General features: G+C 37.9%; 1 protein-coding gene across 3 annotated transcripts; it reads right to left on the minus strand.

Moving 5' to 3' along the window:
* Positions 1-327: 327 nt before the first annotated feature.
* Chodl (chondrolectin) lies at positions 328-20,835 on the minus strand. Of its 3 annotated transcripts, none has more exons than XM_052158902.1 (6): positions 20,757-20,835; positions 10,736-11,045; positions 10,477-10,634; positions 5,769-5,840; positions 3,648-3,750; positions 371-455 (listed from the first exon to the last, which is right to left on the minus strand). In XM_052158902.1, exons 1-6 carry the CDS (start codon positions 20,833-20,835, stop codon positions 371-373), a joined length of 807 nt encoding a protein of 268 aa, XP_052014862.1. The 3 variants fall into 3 exon arrangements, with proteins under 3 accessions (XP_052014864.1, XP_052014862.1, XP_052014861.1); XM_052158901.1 differs by having other exon boundaries at positions 5,769-5,855; XM_052158904.1 differs by lacking the exons at positions 3,648-3,750; positions 20,757-20,835 and having other exon boundaries at positions 328-455; positions 5,769-5,855; positions 10,736-11,001.
* Positions 20,836-22,446: the final 1,611 nt, after the last annotated feature.

Here is a 22,446-nt window from a genome sequence, read left to right on the forward strand (position 1 = left end):
AATACAATTTATATTACATGAAGTAGATCAAAATTTATGAAGATGAAAAAAAAGTAAAAAGCAAGAATAAGTACTCCCAACACAGGTTTTCCAGATGTGTCTACAGAAATTATATCTGTATGGTCCGTGTCATTTACATGAAGTTTGGGTGTATTCTTTAGGAGAGTAAGCAGGTCTCACTCAGCAAATTTTGGTAACTGAAACTATGAACATATAAAAATTATTTTGACATTTGCCTCAAGGGGGAGCTTACAGTTCATCTTGCAGATCCTTTGAGGTTTCAAGCCATTCCAAAGCAATGATGCCATTCCTTACACTGATCAAGAATTACAAAACTATGCTTATTTTCCTGGACAATGTCAGTTCCTTATTATACCTCCATGCCACTTTCCTTTCTCGTGCTTTTTGAAATCCATAGTGTAGACTGGTTTGGGCTAGATTTTGTTCTTCCTTTACTGAAAAACATAAAAAGAAATAAATTCAGTTCTTGAGTCATATCAAACTAAATGTGTACCTGGTCCAAATGGAGACAACCAGACAGATATTATGAGTTCTTCTTTCCTCCTGAGCATACTTTTCCATTCCTATAAAAAAGTCTAGATTATTCAGTGGATAAAGATGACAAATAGTTCTTATGAATGTTGTAAACAGACAAGCAAATATATCTGCATCTTTTGACTAACCATAGAGTTCAAACACACATGTGTAACAGTGCCTGGCAGAGTACTAAAACTTCCCATTTTTCCCCCAGTAAAGCTTGTTTTCTTTGGCCAGGCTTCTGAATTTTGCTTCATGGATACTCTGATATAATGGTTGATACAATTAGTGTCAAATCATTCACAAACCCATGCTCTGGTATAAAGTATAAGTAACCCCCTATTGCTTTCCCCCATTAATCTTCCTGAACTGGACTTAAATCATTCGTGTCCTGAAAAGTTAATTGTGCCCCTCTCTCAAACCAATACATGCCCAAGGCAAGTGCATGTTCAGTGACTTAGGAGCTTGTGAATTCTATCTCCAAGATGTGTCCGATATGTAACTTCCATTCCCTAGAACTAGACCTAGGCCCTCATGGTAGCCTGTGCCTGGGATTCCAAATGTTCTTTCCCATAGTAGTTCCTGTTCTGGCTCCTGTAAAAGTGCCTGTTTGTAAGTATCCCCATGATTACATGTCAAGATCTGCATTTCTTTGCCTTGGTTTCCTGGAAATGTCTCACTTGGTCTGTACACAGCCGTCTATGTTTAGTACTTACGTCTACCCCTAAGCTTCCACACTTCAGACTTTAATAGCTTTTTCCACCCTCACAGATACACCCTTGCACAGTCCCACTGTCCTGCCACTTTGCAACCCTCCTTAAAGACAAAAAAAAAAAAAGATCTATTTCTAAAGCCTTGAGCATTACAATGCAAAAATACTTGCTTCATATCAATTTGAGTGTCGTGGTGTTAAGTAAAATTCCAAGTTACATATTCTAAAGATATTCTTTCTAATAAATAAGATCAACATAGCTTAATTTTACCAGGTATACCCAGCATAAAGAGAAAATAAGTCAGGCAAAGTTTATGAAGAGGAAAGTTTTTTTAACTGGCAAGAAAAGCTGTTAATTTATCCACGTGGCTCCAATTGTAATTGACAGTTCACTAAAGCAGCTCTACTAGTTAAGGGAAGGAGAGTTATTTTGGAAATGGTATGGAATGAGAGAACCCGCCATGTGTACCAGATTGGAATTTAAACTTTCTGCAAGGCACTCAGATGAGAATGGAGTGGAGTCTTTGGTGAAGTTTCTCCTTGCTTTCCTGGAAAAAAGGAAAAGGGGAGGATCTAAGAATGATGGACGTCCCAGCAACTGAAAGTGCCCAATTTTGCTTTTATTTCTCACACTTAAATTTCCAACTGAGTGAAAACAGCCACACATCTTTTGAATGAAAACAACTGCTGTTGGGGAAAACAAAACAAACCTTAAAGGCAAGCCCATTGCTCAACATGTTAGCACATTTCACTTGGCAAGTGAGAGTGTTTGAATCATATATTTAGTGTTTACTAACTGATCTGCTATTTAAATGGCCACTTTAGCAGTCTGTCTGGGTTAGAAGAGATTTGTAATCCCCCTACTACGCCACTGCTTTCCCAGTGAGAAACCAACATGATTCTATCCACAGTCTTAGGAATCAGGACAATAAATGACATATTTTCGTGTGTGTGTGTATGTGTGTGTGTATGTGTGTGTGTGTGTGTGTGTGTGTAAACAGGAAAATAAATTTACAATGTTTAACATGTCTTTTAATGAAAATTAAGAACTCTCAAAATATAGTCTTAATTACGATAGTTTAACACCTTTATTTTTAAATAATTTCATACTTTCAAATGTTACTGTTTTGTATTATTTGACTTTGTTTCTTTTGTTATTCTTGTTTTAATTTGATTTGATTTGGTTGACAGGGTGTGCTTGCTTGTTTGTTTAGATATGTTCTCGGTATGTAGTACATGTTAGACTCAAACTCAACAATCCTCCTCTTTCTATGCTCCTGAGTTCTGTAATTGAAGGCATGTGCTACCAAGAATGCCTAAATTAGATCACTTATAAATACATATTGGCGATTTGTAATTGACATTTTGGAGGCGTTGCAGCTTTTCAGGTTCTTTAGAATTTATTTAAGGGAAAGAAGATAATGAAACAGAAAGAGAAAATGATTTTGTTTGCAGGTCCTTCTACGATGCAAACCTTCCTTTGATCGGTTATTTAACCATTAGCAAGGAGGCCATTTATTCTAGCAAATCTGTCCTTACTTAAATGCATCCTCTAACTTTCTTCATGGACACATATTTCTGGAATTGAATTGACAAACTATACCACACGTGAGGAGTTCACTTCACCGACTCCCTGGAAATCTTGCCATTAGGACTTATTTCAAAATATCTGTAAGACAGTACCGCCCCCCCCCCCCCGTGTGTGTGTGTGTGTGTGTGTGTGTGTGTGTGTGTTTGACTGTCTGTAAAATAATGCTTTATTATTATTATATTATTATTATTAATTATTATTATTATTATTAAGAATGGTCGCTCAAGCTGCCCTTACATCCATGATAATCCTGTCTCAGCCTTCTAAGCTACAGCACTCACCTGGCAATCTTTATAGCTACACTTAATTTCCTAATCCAAAGATGTCTTTTGGAAATAAAAAAGAAAGCTATGGTTTGAATGTTGAATCTATACTACAAATATATCTTTAAACTGATTGAAAGGTTTAACATGATTTTTTTTTTTTTAATTTACCAATCCAGAGACTGGATGGTATAATGCACCTCAGGTGAGGTTATAAGCACTCAAACTTCAGATCCACAACATACAGTAACTGTACAACACATGGCAAGTAAAGGTGACACTCCGTCTTCCTGACTGACAAAAAAAGAAACTATAAGGCACACAGTCTGCAGGACTTACGAAGCGTAAAGGAGACACTGGATGCCTCATTAAATCCAAGTATGGACTATAGTTTTATGTGCTGGAATTTTACTGACAGCAGAAAAAAACTAAAACTCTTTAAAATAAGTTAAAGACATAGTAACTTTTATTTTAAAGATGTCTCAAAGTCTATTTCAAGGTTTTATTTTTCCTTAATTATCTGGACAGCAATATGTTTTTTTACCTTCTATGCAACATCTGGAAACAGCAGGTCCCGAAAGCAACCAGTATCAGTAAGAGCAGCGGAATCGTTGGTATAATAACATAGATTAGATTGGGAATTATGCCTATGAAAGAAAAATAATCTTAGTGTTCAGTGATAGCTCAGGAAGGACACCAACACAAAGTTATGAACAAATGTCCCTAAAGATTATGGTAACATAGACTATTTATCAAAATAAGTAACTTCCAAGTAGAAAACATTATTAAAATTAAATTATTAAATGTAATTAAATATATTAAAATTAAATGGATGCTTTGGAAAAAGTCTAAACAAAATTGTAACACCCTGGTTGACATGCTCAACTAAGTATGCACACTTTTAAATTTTCTATTACATTTGTTATTCCAACATGAGCTCATTTTCATAATGCATTAATCTTAGCTGTCCCATTTTATTAATTTTCTGAATCATTGGACAAGCAAAGACTGCATACTAAGTAATAACAATTATTATAATCATTGTTCACCTAGAAAATAATGAATTATCTTACTCAATAAACCCAGTGTCATGATAAAATGGAAGCATCTGGGATTAAACGGCAATAAACACATACTCTGCAGTGATACAGTCGAAATCCAGAGATGTAAGACTCTGGAGACAACGACATGATTTAATTCAATTCTGAAAACAAGCATACTTTTAACCCTACTCCCTATGGTGACAGATATTCTTAGCACATTTTAAAGAAAATTATGAACACTCAAGACCTACAGAGCATAAAATGACTTTATTATCAATGAATGTGTGTGTGTACCAATATCATAAGAAGATATTGTAAGAGTAAAATATCTCTATTTTAATTATTTACTAATGATTTTAATTATGTTTACTATTACGGATGATGTTAAGAGCAGATAACCTGATACAGAAAAAGCACAGAGGCTTAATTTACACATCTGCTATGGACAAGCTGAGGAACGGGGCATTTGACTTGCAAACTGAAAGTTAGTCAACACTATCACAAATGTTCATAGTTCTGACAACAGCTGGCCGTAGTTAGTTTGCTTCACTGGTCATCCTTTCTTTTGCTAAAGAGTGTGTTTAAAGAGATCTAGTGATTGGTAATTCAGAGATACATTGCTGCTTAACACATTTTTAAGTTCATGTATAAATGCACTTTATTTTAATCAAAGAAAGCCCTCACTCCCCACTCCAAGTGCTCAAAGATCTCTTTCTTTACTTATTCCTTATAAGTGTGTGTGTGTGTGTGTGTCCCACATGCTAGTTTAATATGATCAAAATGTAGACAATAATGGTTGTGTTCAGCCTTCTTTCTGAGCCTTCACCAGGTCCATGAAACATTTTAAGAATTTGTGAAATAATTTCTTTTCAAATTGCTGTGAACATTTCCAATGCTAATGACAAAAAATACAAAATTATAGCTAGGAGTTATTGATTTTGAAACACTTGGGTCTTTAGATCAATACTAACAAAAGAAATAGATAAAAACATTTCTGTCAATATGGTTTAGGTCCTGTTTTTAAAAATAAAGGTCTAAGGAAAATTAAGAGAAATTGCTGGCTAATAGGGAACTCACATCAGGATTGGATTTGGTTTTACTCTGTCAGCTGGGGTGGCATTGGGGTAAAGAGCCCATTGTGTGCACCCTCTTCCAACATGCCACACAGTAATATCACAGTGATAGCTTTAAATTGGTCTCATAGAGGTTTTTCTACCAGGGAAGACAATAGAAGCTATAATCAGCCTTATTTATACCCCCTCTCTACCTCAGATGAGCCCTGAACATTCAATAGCAAACTACTGTTCTAAGCCACTAAACAAGTTCGTTGAAATGATATTCACTACATTATATTGAGAAATGCTTTGTAGACACAGGTGTTACTATTGATCACTTGGTTTCATACTAGATGGTTACATTTGAAATAGAAATTTTAAGAAATGTTTTTCTATTGAGAATGTATCATTGCATAATTATGTCTAATGCAATTCAAAAATGTGGAGGGGCCCATAATTAATGTCTCCCATCCCTGAACCACAAGAAAAATTTCACTTGGGTTAATGAAACATTGGTTCAAAGCACAGTTCTTTAGGTGAGAGTTAAAAGGCACAGAAGAGAATCACCTGCTTCAGTAACAACCACATTCTCATGGGTGTCTTCAGGTTGGTTTGTAAGATACGGCTTTTCAACGGGTTCTGTTGGATGAATCTCTGCAAATAATTAGCATAGGAATCATGACTAATAATTACACAAGGAAAATACAAATGTTAATAAAAATAAAATGTATCAACAAACAATAAAGAATGTTGATTTTGATTTTTGAACAGTTTGTACACAAATATATATTCTGAATTTAAGTGTACAAAATCTCAACTAACAGTAGTCAATATTTAATTATTTTAATTAATTATTTTAAACAAAAGAACCAATTTGATGAATTCCCTTTATAACCCAAACTTCGTTAGCAGCCAAGAGTGGTACAGTGCTTAAATTAGACTGTGACAGTCAGTAATGATGAAAAGTACATAGTAATTTGTGAACTTCCCAGAGCTCCCAGGGACTAGATCACCAACCAAAGAGTGTATATGGAGGGACTGATCCATGGCTCCAGATACTTATGTAGCAGAGGATGTCTTTGTCTGACATCCATGGGAGGGGAGGCCCTTGGTCCTGTGGAGGCTTGATGCCCCAGCGAAGGAGGATGTTGGAGTGGTGGGGCTGGAGTGGGTGGGTAAGTGTGGGGGAGCACCCTCATAGAGGCAAAGGGGAGGGGGGAGAGCACTGATGAGATGGGGGTATTGTGGAGGGGTAACCAGGAAGGTAGATATCATTTGAGATATAAATAACAGGAATGATTAATAAAAATGTAAGAAATAAGAAACAATTCTAAAGGCAACAAAGGTAAATTCTGTATGTAATAGCCTTTACTGTACAATAATAATAAGCTGTTAACTGCATAGTTGCATGAGGAATTGCTGACTCAAGCAGCAGCCCTCTGAAGAGCAAGCCTGTGCTACCCAAACAATGAGTCTGTAAGTGCATTCAAATAGGGCCCACTCCCTTAAATAGTAGTAAATTAAGATTAATTAAGATTTGCAAGTTGTTCCTCTTCTAGTTTTATGTAATTTGATCTTTCAGTTCCCAAATGCATGAGAAAACTTTGAAATATCATACTGTTAAGATGGTCAGGTACTACCATCTCATATACTTTCCCTAGAGAAAACAATTGTTACATTAACAGTTTAGCCAAAGTAAATTGGATTCGTGAGAAAAAAAAAAGTATGGCAGAATGAATAAGTTACGAGTCTCCTAACTAACCCACCTACCCATCACTGACACACTGTAGCGAAGCACACTCTAACTGAACAGCAGGCCTACTGTGGTCTCAAGGTCTCTTCCACCTTGCAGGTAACTACAACACCTTCATTCCACACACCCAAATCGGATAATTCTTATCTAGTGGCATGCCTCTATTAAAAGTCCTTGCACTCAGGTTAGCCCAGATGCTGTGGTGCCTGCCACACGCTCAACTCCTAAATCTCACATCTAGAGATTTTTAAGGGCAAAGAATTCCCTTTGTTTCTTCTGACCTATAGGAATCCTCTCTTTATAGTGCTGCCTATGGCACATATGTAACTCCTCTGATATTCTGAAAGTGAAGGGAATCAAAGGAGCTTCCCTTCCGAACCCCTATCATGGTACTCATGATGTGCGTCACTCTGAACGGAGTTCTTCTTTGTGAACTGAAACGAAATGGAAGTTTATCTTTCTGTAGGAGTCCCATCGTGGTATCAGTAATGGTTTCTTCCTTAATAAAGCTCTTTGGGGTTGGGGAGTAAAGTATACATTCATTCTACAAGCCCATAACATTCTTTTATTTATGACAAGAAGTCTAGTGGTTCACCATGAGTTTGGAGCCAGTCTGGGCTATATTTTGAGTTTCACACCAGATTTGGTCATAAAGTAAAACCCTGCCATCAAAAACAAACAATAACAATAACAGAATAAAAACTATTAATGTATTCATTAAGTAATTAAATTCATTATTTACTTTTGTTATTTTATGGACAAAAATAATACATAGAGCATTTTTCTGTAGTCACTGGAACATAATAATATTTTAAAGAATGCTACTTATCATATTGTCCTACAATTTTGGTTCATTGGTGGTGTGTCCAGCCATGTCAAATGATATTTTTGGATTAATTTGTAAATACATGTAATTAGTCAACAAACTATTTACATTTTTTTTATTTTTTTATTTTTTTTTAGCTAACTTCTTTTTTTTTAATTCGATATAATTTATTTACATTTCAAATGATTTCCCCTTTTCTAGCCCCCCACTTCCCAAAAGTCCCGTAAGCCCCCTTCTCTTCCCCTGTCCTCCCACCCACCCCTTCCCACTTTCCCGTTCTGGTTTTGCCGATTACTGCTTCACTGAGTCTTTCCAGAACCAGGGGCCACTCCTCCTTTCTTCTTGTACCTCATTTGATGTGCGGATTATGTTTTGGGTATTCCAGTTTTCTAGGTTAATAACCACTTATTAGTGAGTGCATACCACGATTCACCTTTTGAGTCTGGGTTACCTCACTTAGTATGATGTTCTCTAGCTCCATCCATTTGCCTAAGAATTTCATGAATTCATTGTTTCTAATGGCTATATCGTACTCCATTGTGTAGATATACCACATTTTTTGCATCCACTCTTCTGTTGAGGGATACCTGGGTTCTTTCCAGCATCTGGCAATTATAAATAGGGCTGCTATGAACATAGTAGAGCATGTATCCTTATTACATGGTGGGGAATCCTCTGGGTATATGCCTAGGAGTGGTATAGCAGGATCTTCTGGAAGTGAGGTGCCCAGTTTTTGGAGGAAGAGATGGCTCAGCGGTAAAGAGCACTGACTGCTCTTCCAAAGGTCCTGAGTTCAAGTCCCAGCAACCACATGGTGGCTCACAACCATCTCTACTGAGAACTATTTACATTTAAAACATTTTTTAACAAACTCTAATGAGACTGTTAATTAAACAAAAATCTAGTGAATTAATTCTATCCATGCTATTTTTATCTAAAAGTAAAAGTTCATGAGCCAATTTTAATTTTTCAGATTACATCTATTTTGGGTGTGGTTGAGGGCATTAGTGCCATGGTTTGCAGGTAGAAGCCAGTAAACAATTTGAGAGGCTAGGTTTCACCTTCTACTATGTAAATCCCTGGGACTGAACTCAGCTTTCAAGTTTGGCAATAAGTGTCTTTCTCTGTTGAGTCATCTCAACAGCCCCAAAAGGCAAATTTTAGCACATTTAGAAGTATATATATAAAAAAAAAGGATGTTATCAGTGAACTGAAAGAACATGCATGTGTTTCAGTAGAAAAAAGAAAAAAACTTAAAATTTAATTATCCCATTTCTGAATAACCAGAGTAATTTTTAAAAACATTTTCAACATTATTGGCCATGCTATTAGATAGTATATGGGAGTTGAAAATAGGAAAATAAATAATATATTTCAAACTGATCAAACATATAATATGTAAATAAATACATATATATTACTTAACTATACTCATTTTAATCCTTGACATTGACAATTAGTAAATAATAATTACTAAATAGCAATGACTAATAAAATAATGAATAATAAAATTTTGACATTAATAAATGTCAAGTGTTACAACACATTTAAAATATCACAGAATTTCAATTGTATTTCTCTGAGACACAATTAGAAATAATATAAATGAGTAACAGTCTTATTTTTCAAAGGCTTCTGTGAGTGTAATGACAGATTTAGCAATCAAGGGCAAAGTATAAACTCACCAGGCATATAAAAAGTTGGCTAATACACTGGAGAAAAGAATAAACACAAGAGTAAGTCTAATCCAATAATCTCTTTTGCTTCGTGGCTTTATGAGAAAAGAAATTGTATAATTTCAAGTGAATAATAGGAACATTGGAACTTGCTTATAATTGCTATGGGCACATATTATAAGGTCATGCTGACAATCCTTCAGAAAAGGTAATATGACCCTTTCCAACATTGAGGAGAAAAATAGAAAAATAAATATGTCAAGGCTTAAGTTTCTAACTTGAGTGTCTAAGAGGATCAAATATATATTTGCACATCTTTGATTAGTCCTTTTTAGGTCAAATTCCAACTCAATTGAAGTATCTTATTAAAGTAACTCAATTTCACTATTTCAGCAGGGAGCCACACTAATATGCCTCAGGTCAAGGTAATTTTCCCCGTTACTGCACATGACAAAAGAAAACTGGCGAAAGTGTCATTTTTCTAAGGATATGAATCAGAGTAAGAAAATAAGGTGAACTTAATCCTTTTAACTATGGCGAAAGACATTACACTCAAGTAAAGGACCACACGGCAAGCATTATGCTATGACATGATGTACTAATGAGCCCGGAGAAAGCTGTTTCAATCCCCTAAATTCAACAGAAATAAACCAAGGAACTATTGATCACAAGGGAGAATGCCCATAGGCACTTTACTATGCCTATGCCTAGTTTCCATACAGTCTGTTTTTAAGCTATCTTCATATAGACATCGGCCATTTACAAAACATGAGAACAGTTTGGTCCATGGACAAATTATTATTTTCTCTTAGAAACACCTTTGCATGGTTTCTATCCATTCTCCTTTGCTCAGCCCACCGCTAGGTTGACTCTGCTGCAAAGAATGAGCTTCAGTACATTGACAGGGCAAGCTGTGAGCTAATACCTCTTTCAAGGGAAATAATAGCGAAACTGTAAAGACAAAGTCTCAGATGAACAAACATGCCCAAAAAGTCCCCCATATCTAGGGATGTCTTTTACCTGGTTCGTACTTGCAGATGTAATTGTGCTTCATGGTGCACCGGTCGTCATTCCATTGGTAAAGGTAGGGACCTCCTAGGCCGGGATTGGCAGTCGGTTGGTGATACATGACCACGCATTTTTCACTTCCACAAGAAGGTTCGTCAGTGTACCAGTTCCTATAAACACAGAGCCATGCGGACACTCAGCAACATCAATGAGAACCCCACCAACTCCAGCCAGGTACAAATGAACACTTCAGGATCCAGTTACAGCTTACCGGAACTGGGAGCTGCTTCCATCGGACCACTGGTAGAGATCTGGGCAGGCCCCGGATGTTTGGCCATCTCCGCTTCTCAAAAGTCCTATCCAGAAGTCCCCATCTGAAATGCCTGTCCCAGGTTTCGTCAGGTTCTGCAGCATGCTCTCTATTAACCTCTGTTCAGCTTCGTTCTCAAGGCTGAGGAGGACACCTCCTTCACTCTCACAAGCCAGCCGTGCCTCCTGGAAGCTCACCCGGCTAGACAGTTCGTGGAAGTAGGCCATTTTGTAGCAGGGATGTTTCACATCAGCAAAACACACCTTTTGGCCTAAAACGAAAAATAAGAATAATAAATAAATAAACAAAAAGTTTGAGGCTTCTATTCATAAGTTTGATGTTAATTACAATAAAAAGAACAATTCACAACAGAAAACCTATCAAGAATTCTTTTCTCCAAAATATGGTTGGTTGCAACAGTGGCATGATAGTTATGGGTGTAAACAACTACTCTCTGATTAGACTTAAGTCCTTCCTCTCCAGGATGGAATACATGCCCAATATTGCAAATTTCCTCAAGAACTAATGATTGGGGAGCTCATGGGCCACCAAGGTGAAGCTACTACTGTTGGTTTTGGTGAGTATATATATTATCAATCCTTCCCTCTAAGGTCACATGTCTCTACTCATAGGATGGTGCACCTCTCAGACCACATCAGAAAAGTATCTTTGTGCAGTGGATGCTAGTTATCACAGAAACTCTACAAAAAAGGGGTGACTATGGAGTGCTCCACCAGCAACAGGACATCTGTGTCAGACCTTCCTACCCAAGGCCTTGGAAGAGGGTGTAGAAAGGGTGTAAGAGTCAAAGGTTAGGAAGAATGAGGTCAAAACTGTTCTATAGACATGACAGGACCACTAGACTCAGGAACCCACAACAGCTGTAACTGCCTGCACAAGACCTTTTCAGAATAAAGTCAGTCAGTATTTTACTATGGAGTGGGGAGAGTTTCATGAGGGCCCACCTTTAAGAAACTATGGACAACTGATACTTTCTTGGGAAGAGACAGTCGGTTCTATTTAATTGTTTGAATGGATGGCCCCACACCAAGAAGTATATGGACAACACATATTAGAGTTGATTAGTTTTGAATTCTAAAAAGAAGGCATGAAGTTGGGAAGGGGTAGGGTAGAAGATATGAAAGGAATTAAGGAGAAGAGTTGGGCTGAATATGATAAAATTATTCTGTGTGGCATTCTCAAAGGACTAACAAAAATATTTTAAGAGCACTTTCTCAATGCAATGAGAAAGTTTTAAATTTTTAATCTATTATTTTCAATTTATGAAAGTAATGGGACTTGGGAGGTGCTCTGTGTGTAGAATGTTTGCTGTCCAAGCATGAAAACCTGAGGTTTTACTTCCAGTACCCATGTAAAATGTTTGACATTCTCTTATCCTGTCTGTTTAATTTTGTAGTTTGTATGAAAAGTTGTCACGTGTAGGATGGGAACCATGCTTAAATACTGGGATAAATGAAACATCTACCATTTTTTTACTCCTAATTATTGAGCGACTGTATGACACCAGCATTGAAGCAATACCCCAGACCCTGAAACTTCAATTTGTAATAAGAAATGGCACTCAAGGCTGGAGCAAGCAGAAATTGGCAGAAGACCATTACCCCCACAACAGTATTTAAGAGATAAGCATTCAGGATCTTGACAAAGGAAGAAAACAAAATAGTTATTTAGCAATGCAGACAAGCCAGCTAATAGGGATGTGGACTCGGGAGCTGCACACGGAAACATGAAAACAAATTAATATACAAGTTAAATTATCTTTAACTTTAATAAAATTCCACATAGCTGTAAAAAGGGCCAAGGAAAATGAGCTTAAAGATTTTAGTGTGGCAAATAAGTCTGAAGTAAATACTCATTGGCAGGAGGCAATGGAAACATCGATGGTTATTTCTATTATAAATCATGAATAATTTTGAAAAGTTATTATTAGGTTTTGTGATGATTACATTGTTTAAAATAGCTGTCCTTATATAATTCCAATGATTCTTACAAGCTTATATTGTTATTATTGTATTTAAGAAGCAAGCTGTCATCCTATTTTCATCTAGTACATCCTTTACATATTTCTAAGTTTCCAAAATTATCTTAGCTACATTCCCCTGAGTGTTCAAGTTCCAAATTTTCATCCCTAAGATATTTAGCCTTGTATTTCACTCAAGCATTTTTAAATAGTGCCTTTCATTAAAGATTGCTTTGCAAGCTCTCAAGGGAAAGAGAAACAGAATAGCAGGAGGATATTTTAGTGAGTAACATGGATTTATATGTAACAAAACTGGGGTTCCTTAAGAGGCTACCTTGATATGATTTATATACTAAAATTCACCACTCGTTATCCTTGATATATTAAAATATAAGTTCATCCCTGGTTTGTATGGCAAAGACATAAAATGTAATAGACATATACTCATTTATGAAATTAGGATAATGTTGATAATAGAATGCGTAGGAGGGTTCTAAGCATGATGCAGAAATATCTAATACTATTATGTTACATTATCAAAAAATGGCTAATGATGCCCACATGAAGAATTTTTTTTTCCACCAACCAAAAAAAGTGTACATGGAGGAACCCATAGCTCCACCTGCATATGTAGCAGAGGATGGCCTTGTTGGGCATCAACGGGAGTCCCTTGGTCCTGTGTTGGCTTGATGCCCCAGCATAGGGGAATGCCAAGGCTGTGAGGGAAGAGTGGGTGGGTGAGGGGGTAGGCAGGGAAGCTCCCTTGAAGCAGGGGGTGGGGGGGAATTGGATAGGGGGTTTGCCCAGGGCAAACTGGGAAGAGGGAAAACATTTGGAATGCAAATAAATAGCATAACCAATAAAAAAGAATTGCGTCTTAAAAAATTCACACCTAATAGATGGATCCTAGATATGTTACCAGGCTTCTCACTCAATGCCAGGCAATCTTTCCCTATGAGTGGTTCACGTTCTCAGTAAATGAACAACAGAGATGATGGTAGCAGCACAAAAGAGGGCTCCTGCAGGAGTTAAGACAGAAGCCTTTTATCAGCAGGAACAGACATGTTAACCCACAGGACCTCAGGTGAGTACCAGCTGAGTCTTCATGTTTGAACTAAAAAGCCCCTACCAGGTCAGGAGAGCAAGTCAGTTTCATAGAAATTATGGACCTACTGCACAATTATTATGGCTTATGCAGAATCAGTTAAGGCTGACTGGCTGAATGCCTTTACATATAATTCAACTTTACTACTGATTTCTATCTTACTGTGCACATTTGGTCCAAGTCGTGGCAAAATGGGCAAAAGCTGGAGCTGTGGAGGCTGCTACACTTCAGCTGATTCCATTTGGCTGCTAGCACAGTGGAACTCGAACAGCTGGGAAACAAATGCTGCCCTAATTCCCAGACAAGTTCTGCTGGGGAAGACAGTCTGATGTGACGTTCCCACTCCTGGAAAAGCCTGCTTTCCTAGAGGATAAGGATGAAGACCTCCTTTCTCACCTGGCTGCTTACATGAACTCTTTCCCTGGCATTTAGATTTAAGTATCATGTTCAAATAAAATCTTCCAGAAATAGTTAATGGGAGGGGTACATTTTCTGTAAGTCACACAGTGGTTTATACTACACTAAGGTTATATTCATACTATCTCACTCTCCAGAAGTCTCAATTCAGCATCTCTAGTTGAAAATCACCTTAATTTTTGGGTTATCTACAAAGACTTTCCACTCTGGATTCCAGAAATATCGATTAAAAACAGACATCCAAGAGAGTTTTGTGTATTTTTATGAAAATGTTCTGAATATGTACCTAGAACTTAATAATCTCAGTTAAGAATTACTTAAATATTTTGATTTTTATCAAGTAAATTTGGATAGAATTATATAGAGAAAAATTTACCCATATTAGATTTGTACATATAAGAACACAGACTGAGCACAAACCTAGATATGTACTTTTATTTACAGATAATTCTTAGTAATGACTAACATCCCTATTATTGTCACAACTAATATTCTGTTGTCATTTCCATAAATAGCTATTTTTGTTCTCATACTTATGAAAAAAATCACAAATGTTGGCAAAACTTGAAAAGGGGTTTTAGCAATTATAAGAAAGCAGGGGCAAACTCACGAAGTTATGACAATTTGTTTCTTCTTGAATAGAAACACTAACTTGGTTTTATGTTATTTAAAATATTGTAGAATGTTATTGTAGAATGCTCTGCAGCTGTGAGGTTGTCAAATGTTCCCTCACCCCTCTTACTATAATAAAATGTAACCAACATTAGTTAAGCATTACATATAGATCATGTTGTTCAAAACAGATGACGTATTATATTTCTTATCTTCAGTTACGATCCACTTAATTTTAAAAACTGCTATTTTTGACAAATATTTTAAAAACTGAAAATACGAAAAAAGGGACAACATGATCTTTCTCACCTAAGCTAAGCTTAAGATGCTCAGCTAAAATTCAAGAAGCTGATCTTTTTTATAGTTCTTTCCTATCCCCCTCAAAACATACTAAAGCACACGGTGGCACTGCAATACCGTGTTGCATAACCTCTGAAAATAAAGCCAATTTTCTCGAACTAAAATCCCATTTATTCCAAGTGTTCTGTGTTGCAGTTCACAAGAGTACAGCAATTTCTTAATTTTTGTTTGTTTTTAGGACAGATTTACTAAAATTAAATTATTTATGAAAGATAAATTTTGTGATTCACTTCATGGCAGAAGGCACTGCAGCTGGAATCTATTCTCTGGCACTAAGAAAATCAAATATGGCATCTCGGGTCACTTCAGGGATGGTGGTAGCAGCAGGCTTTCTTATTTACACCCCCCCCCCAGGACACAACAGGCTTTCCGAGGAGAGAGTGGTCTCATATTTTAAATCCTGATATTTGAACTAAATATAAAGATTATGAATAGAAACCCATATAACAATATGACTTCAGAGTTCAAGAATCCAATCAAAAGGTAGTACTTTGAATCCAGAATAACCAAGGGAAGTTGGAATGAGCAACACTTTCATGATCATTTTCGATACTTTAAATACTAGCAGGCTATATGATAATAGAGTCCCGAAATGTAGTAATTGTCTGAGATGGATTAATAATTTGGAATGTGAGCATCACTTCCAATGCAATTCACACCTTTAGAGGAAGTAGGAAAATCAAATCTGTTGATTCACATCTAAGAGGTCCTTCTGATGAACTATTCAATTAGAGAAGTAGCTTTTGCCCCTAGGAAGCTCAACGCTAGACACAGGGCTGACCAAGCTAAGCCCTTCTCCCTACCCTCTCCACATTCCCAAGACAAAGATTGTAGTCAAAGGCTTTCAATCTTCTTTTTTTGAGAAGAAGGCCATCATAGAGGGACGTTAAGGAAGAAACACAAGGCAGGAAATGAACAGAGCAGTGGAGGAATGTTGCTCACTAGCTTGCTCCCCAGCCACTGTGTGATGCTGATTTTCTCATCCCATCTCTAAAATAAGGAAGGGAGGGTACAGAGAGAGTTTAATAATTTGTCCATGTTCACACAGCTTATAATTGCAAACTCAGTTTTGGAACCAAGCTGACTTTCTGTTACTCATCTTCTTTCTTTCTTTCTTTCTTTCTTTCTTTCTTTCTTTCTTTCTTTCTTTCTTTCTTTCTTTTTTTATTTGATGTTTTATTTATTTACATTTCAAATGTTATCCCCTTTCCTGGTTTCCCCTCTGCAAACCCCCTATCCTATCCCCCTCCCCCTGCTTCTATGAGGGAGCTCCCCCACTCCTGCCTCACTACCCTAGCATTGACCTACACTGGGGCATTGAGCCTCCACAGGACCAAGGGCCTCCCCTCCCACTGATGCCCAACAAGGCCTCTGCCACATATGGGGCTGGAGCTGTGGGTCCCTCCATGTGTACTCTTTGGTTGGTGGTTTAGTCCCTGGGAGCTCTGGGTCTATGCTTCTCCACATATGTCTGAAGCAATAGAGGGTTAAGAAACTTTATTAATAAAGAGTTGCATGCCATGTATCTAGCCTGTGTTAGATACATTGCTCTAATATACATTGGTGAGTTATTGATTGCTAGTATGAGCACAGGATCGTGCACTGGGAGTTTTCTGAGTGTGAAGTTTTAATGCTGAATAATTAGATCAAAGTTAATTTAAGGACATATATATAATATATATTATACATATATTAGTATATAAAATAAAATTGCAAATGACATATAACATAAAATCCAGTATATAAAATGACATAAAATAAAATTTATTATATCTAATAAAATCACATATAGATGATGTCATTTTTATTTTATTTTATTTTATTTCATTTTATTTTATTTTATTTTATTTTATTTTATCAATATGACAGTTAAGGCCTAAACTGAATGTTGTATCAAATACAAATCTGGTCACTGTAGTCAGATGATTGTGGTATACATTCAAACAGATTTTAAAGTCTTTGCCTTACAGTTGTCTAAATGATTGCACATGTATATGAATTGAAGATCTAACACAGAAGAAAGTTTTAAATAATAAGAATAACTAATGAAGCATCAGCTGGGCATTCCCTTTTAGAATGCCTTTTTAAAATCATAGATGCTTTTCTAGCATTAATGTGTAGATATTGCCACTATAAGATAGTGATGAACAGCCAGTAAGGACTAATGCCCATGATAAATGGGTAGTTTATTAAATGCCTAGTAATAAGATTAATTTGCTCCCTTCTTGCCCAAGAGATACTTAAAGTAATTGCATCTTTGCAAGTTGCACTGTCATCATTTTCTACTTTGATGATGTCATGGAATCATTCTGTGAGCTTGAATATGCTCTGCAATTTCATTTATATATTCCTTACTATTAAGGTACTTTTTAAAGCTACTTACTGCTCATCACTTATGCAACATTCTATAGTCTCCTTCATGATGGAGAGAGAGAGCAGGAGGGGGGGAAGGAAAGGGAGGGAGAGAGAGCAAGAGGGAGAGGGAGAGGGAGAGGGAGAGGGAGAGGGAGAGGGAGAGGGAGAGGGAGAGGGAGAGGGAGAGGGAGAGAAAGAGACCTGCACATAATTGGTTCCACTAGCTAGATCTCTCTATAATGAATAGTGAGTTCTTTATTCTCTGTGAGATTATGGAGGAGAATGACTTAAAGCCATAGACTGAGAAAAGTTAGTGGAGAGAGACTGGTTAAATTGTACATTTAAAAATTATGTCTGACTCTATGAAGAGCATGAATTTCTAAAGTCAGTAGCAGGCTTAAACCCTTGTTTCTAACGGTCTCTTTTCACTCAGCCTTTAATATGAAATGTGTCTCAATTACACATGTACGAGAATTCTCAAGACATTTAAGGGATGCCTGAAATATGGGCAATGCCACATCACAGCATGAGGTCACTGAAGACCAGTGCTCTGAACTCTGAAAAAGAAATTAAAAAGTTTGTTAAACTATTACAAATGTTTTGAAAATGTCACTTGCTTCCAAACGTAGTCTCCAAAACAAGAGAACTCAAATTTTAATCCCCCCTTTTCATATTATACCATAAGGAAAAATCTTAAAAGGCTGTCAGAAAAAATGTCATCAGCAGCTAGTGACTTTCTAAACTGAGTATTTAAATAGATGCAACAGATGTTCTCCACACAGCTATGTGGAGTAAGAAATCTCCATACAATTCAAATCCTCAAATTAGTTTCCCATGAACCATAAATTCAGTAAATACACTGATTGTTATCATCAGAGCCCTCTATGTGTGTCTGTGTACTGTCTTATTACATCAGAGACTATTAAATCTTTTGTAGCTCAGCTGAGACTGAAGCTGCTCAAAATGTATTCATCCCTAAAATATTTTATCCTTAAAAAAAATGGTGTGTTTAAAGGATTATAATGTATCTTGCTGACTGTTTGAAACATGGAAAATATATCCAGAGATTTAGTTTGTCAGTGTCTGTCTTTTGGGGTCATGGTGGGTACATGATTATTCGATATTGCGTGGGATTTATACACTTTTTGTTCAAAATTTTAATAAGTAGAAATCCTTTTCCATGTGTTCTAAGTGTGTTCCAAATACTGGAAAGTAAAGAAACTGTCTCAATCCCCTTCAGTCTGAGTAATCAGTCCCTAGTGGCATAAAAGGGTCGCTACACCATTCAGAACAAATATCAACAGGCGGACAGTGGACGTGTTAGGAAATATTGCTTCAAAAATAACAGATTTTAGACTGCTCTCTGCTTAGCCAGTAACAGCTAGAATTGATCAGATCTTATGATTCAGAGATCAGTTTGTAGATGGATAAATTTCAATGTGAAGAAAATCAAATTATCCATAAGAAAAACATATCTAAGTAATTGTTTTCATCTCAAGTCAACATCATCATTTATACTAAATCAAATAAATCATGCTCAGTTACTTAGAAACTTTCCAGATGTTACCTTCAAGATGCCTAGGAATTGCCAAAAAAAAAAAAAAAAAAAATAGGAAAGGAAAAAAAGGAAAAAGAAAGCATAGCCAAAAGTTTGGAATGATTTGTATAACGCTATATTGAAAATTCAACTTTTCATCAACAAAGTATGTGAGTTCTATTCTTTACTCTGGGTATGTCTCCATCCCCTAGAACGTTAAGGTATATAAATAGGAAGACAACAAAGGAACATTCTTTAAGTTAGTTAAATGTTTCTATTTGTTTCTTAAAATGTCATATGGTCGAAGCATAATTTTTGCTATTTTATTTGCATAAAAATCTTATAAACAAAGGTAGTGAAATACACAGTTTGTTCCACCAGACAGCTCTCTGTGTAGTTCTTTATCTTTGGCTAAATTAGGAAGGAAGAGGACTTAAACTCATAGGCTCTGAACACCCTGTAAAAAGCTACTGCGAATTGTATCTGACTGAGTGAACCGGAGAGGAGAAAGCGAGAGGCAAGCTTAATACGCTAGATCCTAAAGGTCTGTTTTCTGATCTCGTTAAGTTACTGTAGTTTACATCTACTTCTTTATTGGTGATACCTATTGTACAGACAGATCAGCTGTCAGAGGACCACGTTGGCCTTGTATGGTAGAAGCAACATTCAACCACTCATTCCCACAGTTAGATGAGCATGGCGTAGAGCTTTCTCTATGGGTGAGTGCTCAGCTGCCCTGTGTGGTGCTGTTCACAGTTGCCTCAGACGCTGACTTTTCTCAAACTAAGAGAAGGAGGACACTGAATTGCTTAACGAGTAGACAATGAACACAGAGGATGGGGGATAGGGGGTGAGGGATCAGAGGCAAAGCAAGGAAGTTTGGCAATTTTAACCTTTCACTGATTTGAGAGACTTAATTGCGCACCTGCTGTTTGCACAAATCCAAATTTGCCACCACGAACTCCTCAAACCAGACCTCCACCCCACTCCAATGGGTGTTTCCTGAGTGTTCTAATTTGGAATTAAGTACAAAAGCTAAGGCGACAGGGTAGTGGCTCTCCCCTGTTCTTTTTCAGTCCTCCTGAGAACAAAGGCTGCAAACTCAGGCATCTGGACTGGGCTGGTCTCAGAAACCATCCTTGTGAGCACCCAGGCTGGACTACAGCCAGACCCACGGGAGGAGGCGTTCATATTCATGCTGCAGCCCCTTAGTGTTCAAGCTGTCTGCCTAGCTCTACCACACCCCTCTCACAGGTGCCCTAGTCCTGTCTGCCTCTGTTCCACTCACTGTCTTCCAAAGAAAGTAGAGACTCTTGCCCTGAAGAGACCTAGTTTCTCCATATTTAGCTTAAGCTTGCTCCGTACCTAGAAGAAGGTGCAAAAAAAAAAAAAAAAAAAAAAAAAAAAAAAAAAAAAAAAAACGGAAACTTTTATAAGGAGTGAAGATAAAAGGAAAGAGTACCACATTTTTCAACTGTCCCTCTGGACGCCCCACTAAGCACAGTTTTCCAACTCTATGAGGAGTCCCCTCCCTAGTGCAGAGTACCCCGTATCTCCCCAGAATCCCAAGTCCCTTGTTTTCTGCTGCGCGGACAATACCCCTGCCCTGACTCACCGCTGACCACCCTTCGGGCAAAGGCTCCCTGGGCGCAGAGCAGCGCAGCTCCCAGCAATAGCGAGGCAATGCGGACCATCGTGGCGAGATTTCTTCTGCAGCAGGTGTCCAGAAGAGGAAAGGCAGGGTCCTCCCGCAGCACCGCCAACCGCCGGTGGCTTTAACCAGCAGCCTTGCTTGCCTGCTGGGTCCTACTCCCTCCTTCCCAGCGCAGGAGCTAGGATCCCTGTAAGCATCGCCTTTAGTGAGGACCTGCTGCCAGGCTGCCCCGCGCGGCACTGGGCTGGCGTGCAGGACACCGTGGGCGTGTGTCTGGGAGCAGGGGACAGTGTTAAGAGTTCCTGTGTCTGTATCTGTTGGAAAGGTGAAACAGGAGCTCTAGCGCAAACCTAAGCAGCCACCGTCCCCTCCTTAGTGTTCTAAGGGACTGAACTGGCGCGCCTTAGTCGTGGCTCCAGCAGCAGCAACAGCAGTAGTAGCAGCAGCGGCAGCAGCAGCAGCAAAGCAACAGCCGCTCTGCTCTGGCTGCACACTCTTATATATGCCCAGAGACTGGGATTCCAACCCCTAGCTAGTAATCATTTTAACTACTTCGTCCCTCCTGCCAAGCGGAGCATCTGGCCCCACCCCTAAAACCTGAAGCCACTTTGAAAAGAGTCCAGTCAGCAGTCCCTCCTCCTCCACTCCCGATCCCCACCCCCTTCCCATTTGCCAACAGACTTCAATACTCATTTGTGTAAAATGTGACAGCTTTGCTATTAAACTCGGGCAAAAGTTGGCTCCATTGGGATTTCTCAGAGATAAATGTCCACTGGGATGCCAAGTTTCAGGGCCTTTCTCTTTTTTTTCTGCTAAATTGCTTGATCATATGTATGGTGAGATGCAGGACACTAGCCACTATTTAAGATGGATTGGCAGAGTGGAAGCCAAAACCTGCTCAGTGAATTATATAATGTGGCAGCTTTTTTCCCCACCTAGGTTCTGCAAATAGATTATTTCCAAGCAGGTTGCTTGACTAAATTGCCACAGAAGTAAATTGAAAAGAATCCTGGAACCCAGTTTTCCCCAGACTAATTTCAATCTCAGTGTTTGCAACTCCAAGGGGTGGGGGTACGGGGTGGGGGGTGGGGGCAGGAATCAAGGCAAAATAAATATTCTGAATTGTTGAGAACTTCATGAAATGCAAAACTAATGTATTTCTTTGAACTTATCCATCAGTGGTCTATGGCTTCCACTAAAAGTAAGTCTCACTTTAGGGATATGTACCGTTCCAAACCTGACCCACTCCACTATAACAGTCCCATGACTGGCTTACCATTTTTTATGGAGTCCAGAGAAGTTCGTGAAAGTTCTCATAATGAGTTTATATATGGTCCATGAGAGGAAATCTGAAAATGTTCTTTGAAACAGCTTCTGTAAAACTGGAAATTATTTGTTATGTTGCTTTTCATTATAATTTATAATTTATTTGTTATAAATTTATTTTTTTATGTGTACAAGTATGTGATTGTGTAAGTGTAGCGTGTGCCTGTGGGTATATGTGTGCCTGTTCGTGAGGGGGTGTATGTGATTGTACGTGTATGTGCGTGTGCGTGTGTGTGTGCGTGCGTGTGTGCGTGTGTGCGTGTGCGTGTGCGTGTGCGTGTGCGTGTGCGTGTGTGTGTGTGTGTGTGTGTGTGTTGAGGCCCAA

Source organism: Apodemus sylvaticus, chromosome 15, assembly GCF_947179515.1.
Source record: "Apodemus sylvaticus chromosome 15, mApoSyl1.1, whole genome shotgun sequence".
Lineage (NCBI taxonomy): Eukaryota > Metazoa > Chordata > Mammalia > Rodentia > Muridae > Apodemus > Apodemus sylvaticus.

Excerpts from the sequence above, each read along its gene's own strand:
- Chodl (XM_052158901.1), bottom strand. The coding sequence starts at position 20,835 with ATGGTCCGCATTGCCTCGCTATTGCTGGGAGCTGCGCTGCTCTGCGCC. Across the intron at positions 10,635-10,735 it reads GGAAGCAGCTCCCAGTTCCG|GAACTGGTACACTGACGAAC; the intron begins GTAAGCTGTAAC and ends CTGTGTTTATAG. Across the intron at positions 3,751-5,768 it reads TGTGGTTGTTACTGAAGCAG|GCATAATTCCCAATCTAATC; the intron begins GTGATTCTCTTC and ends TTTCTTTCATAG.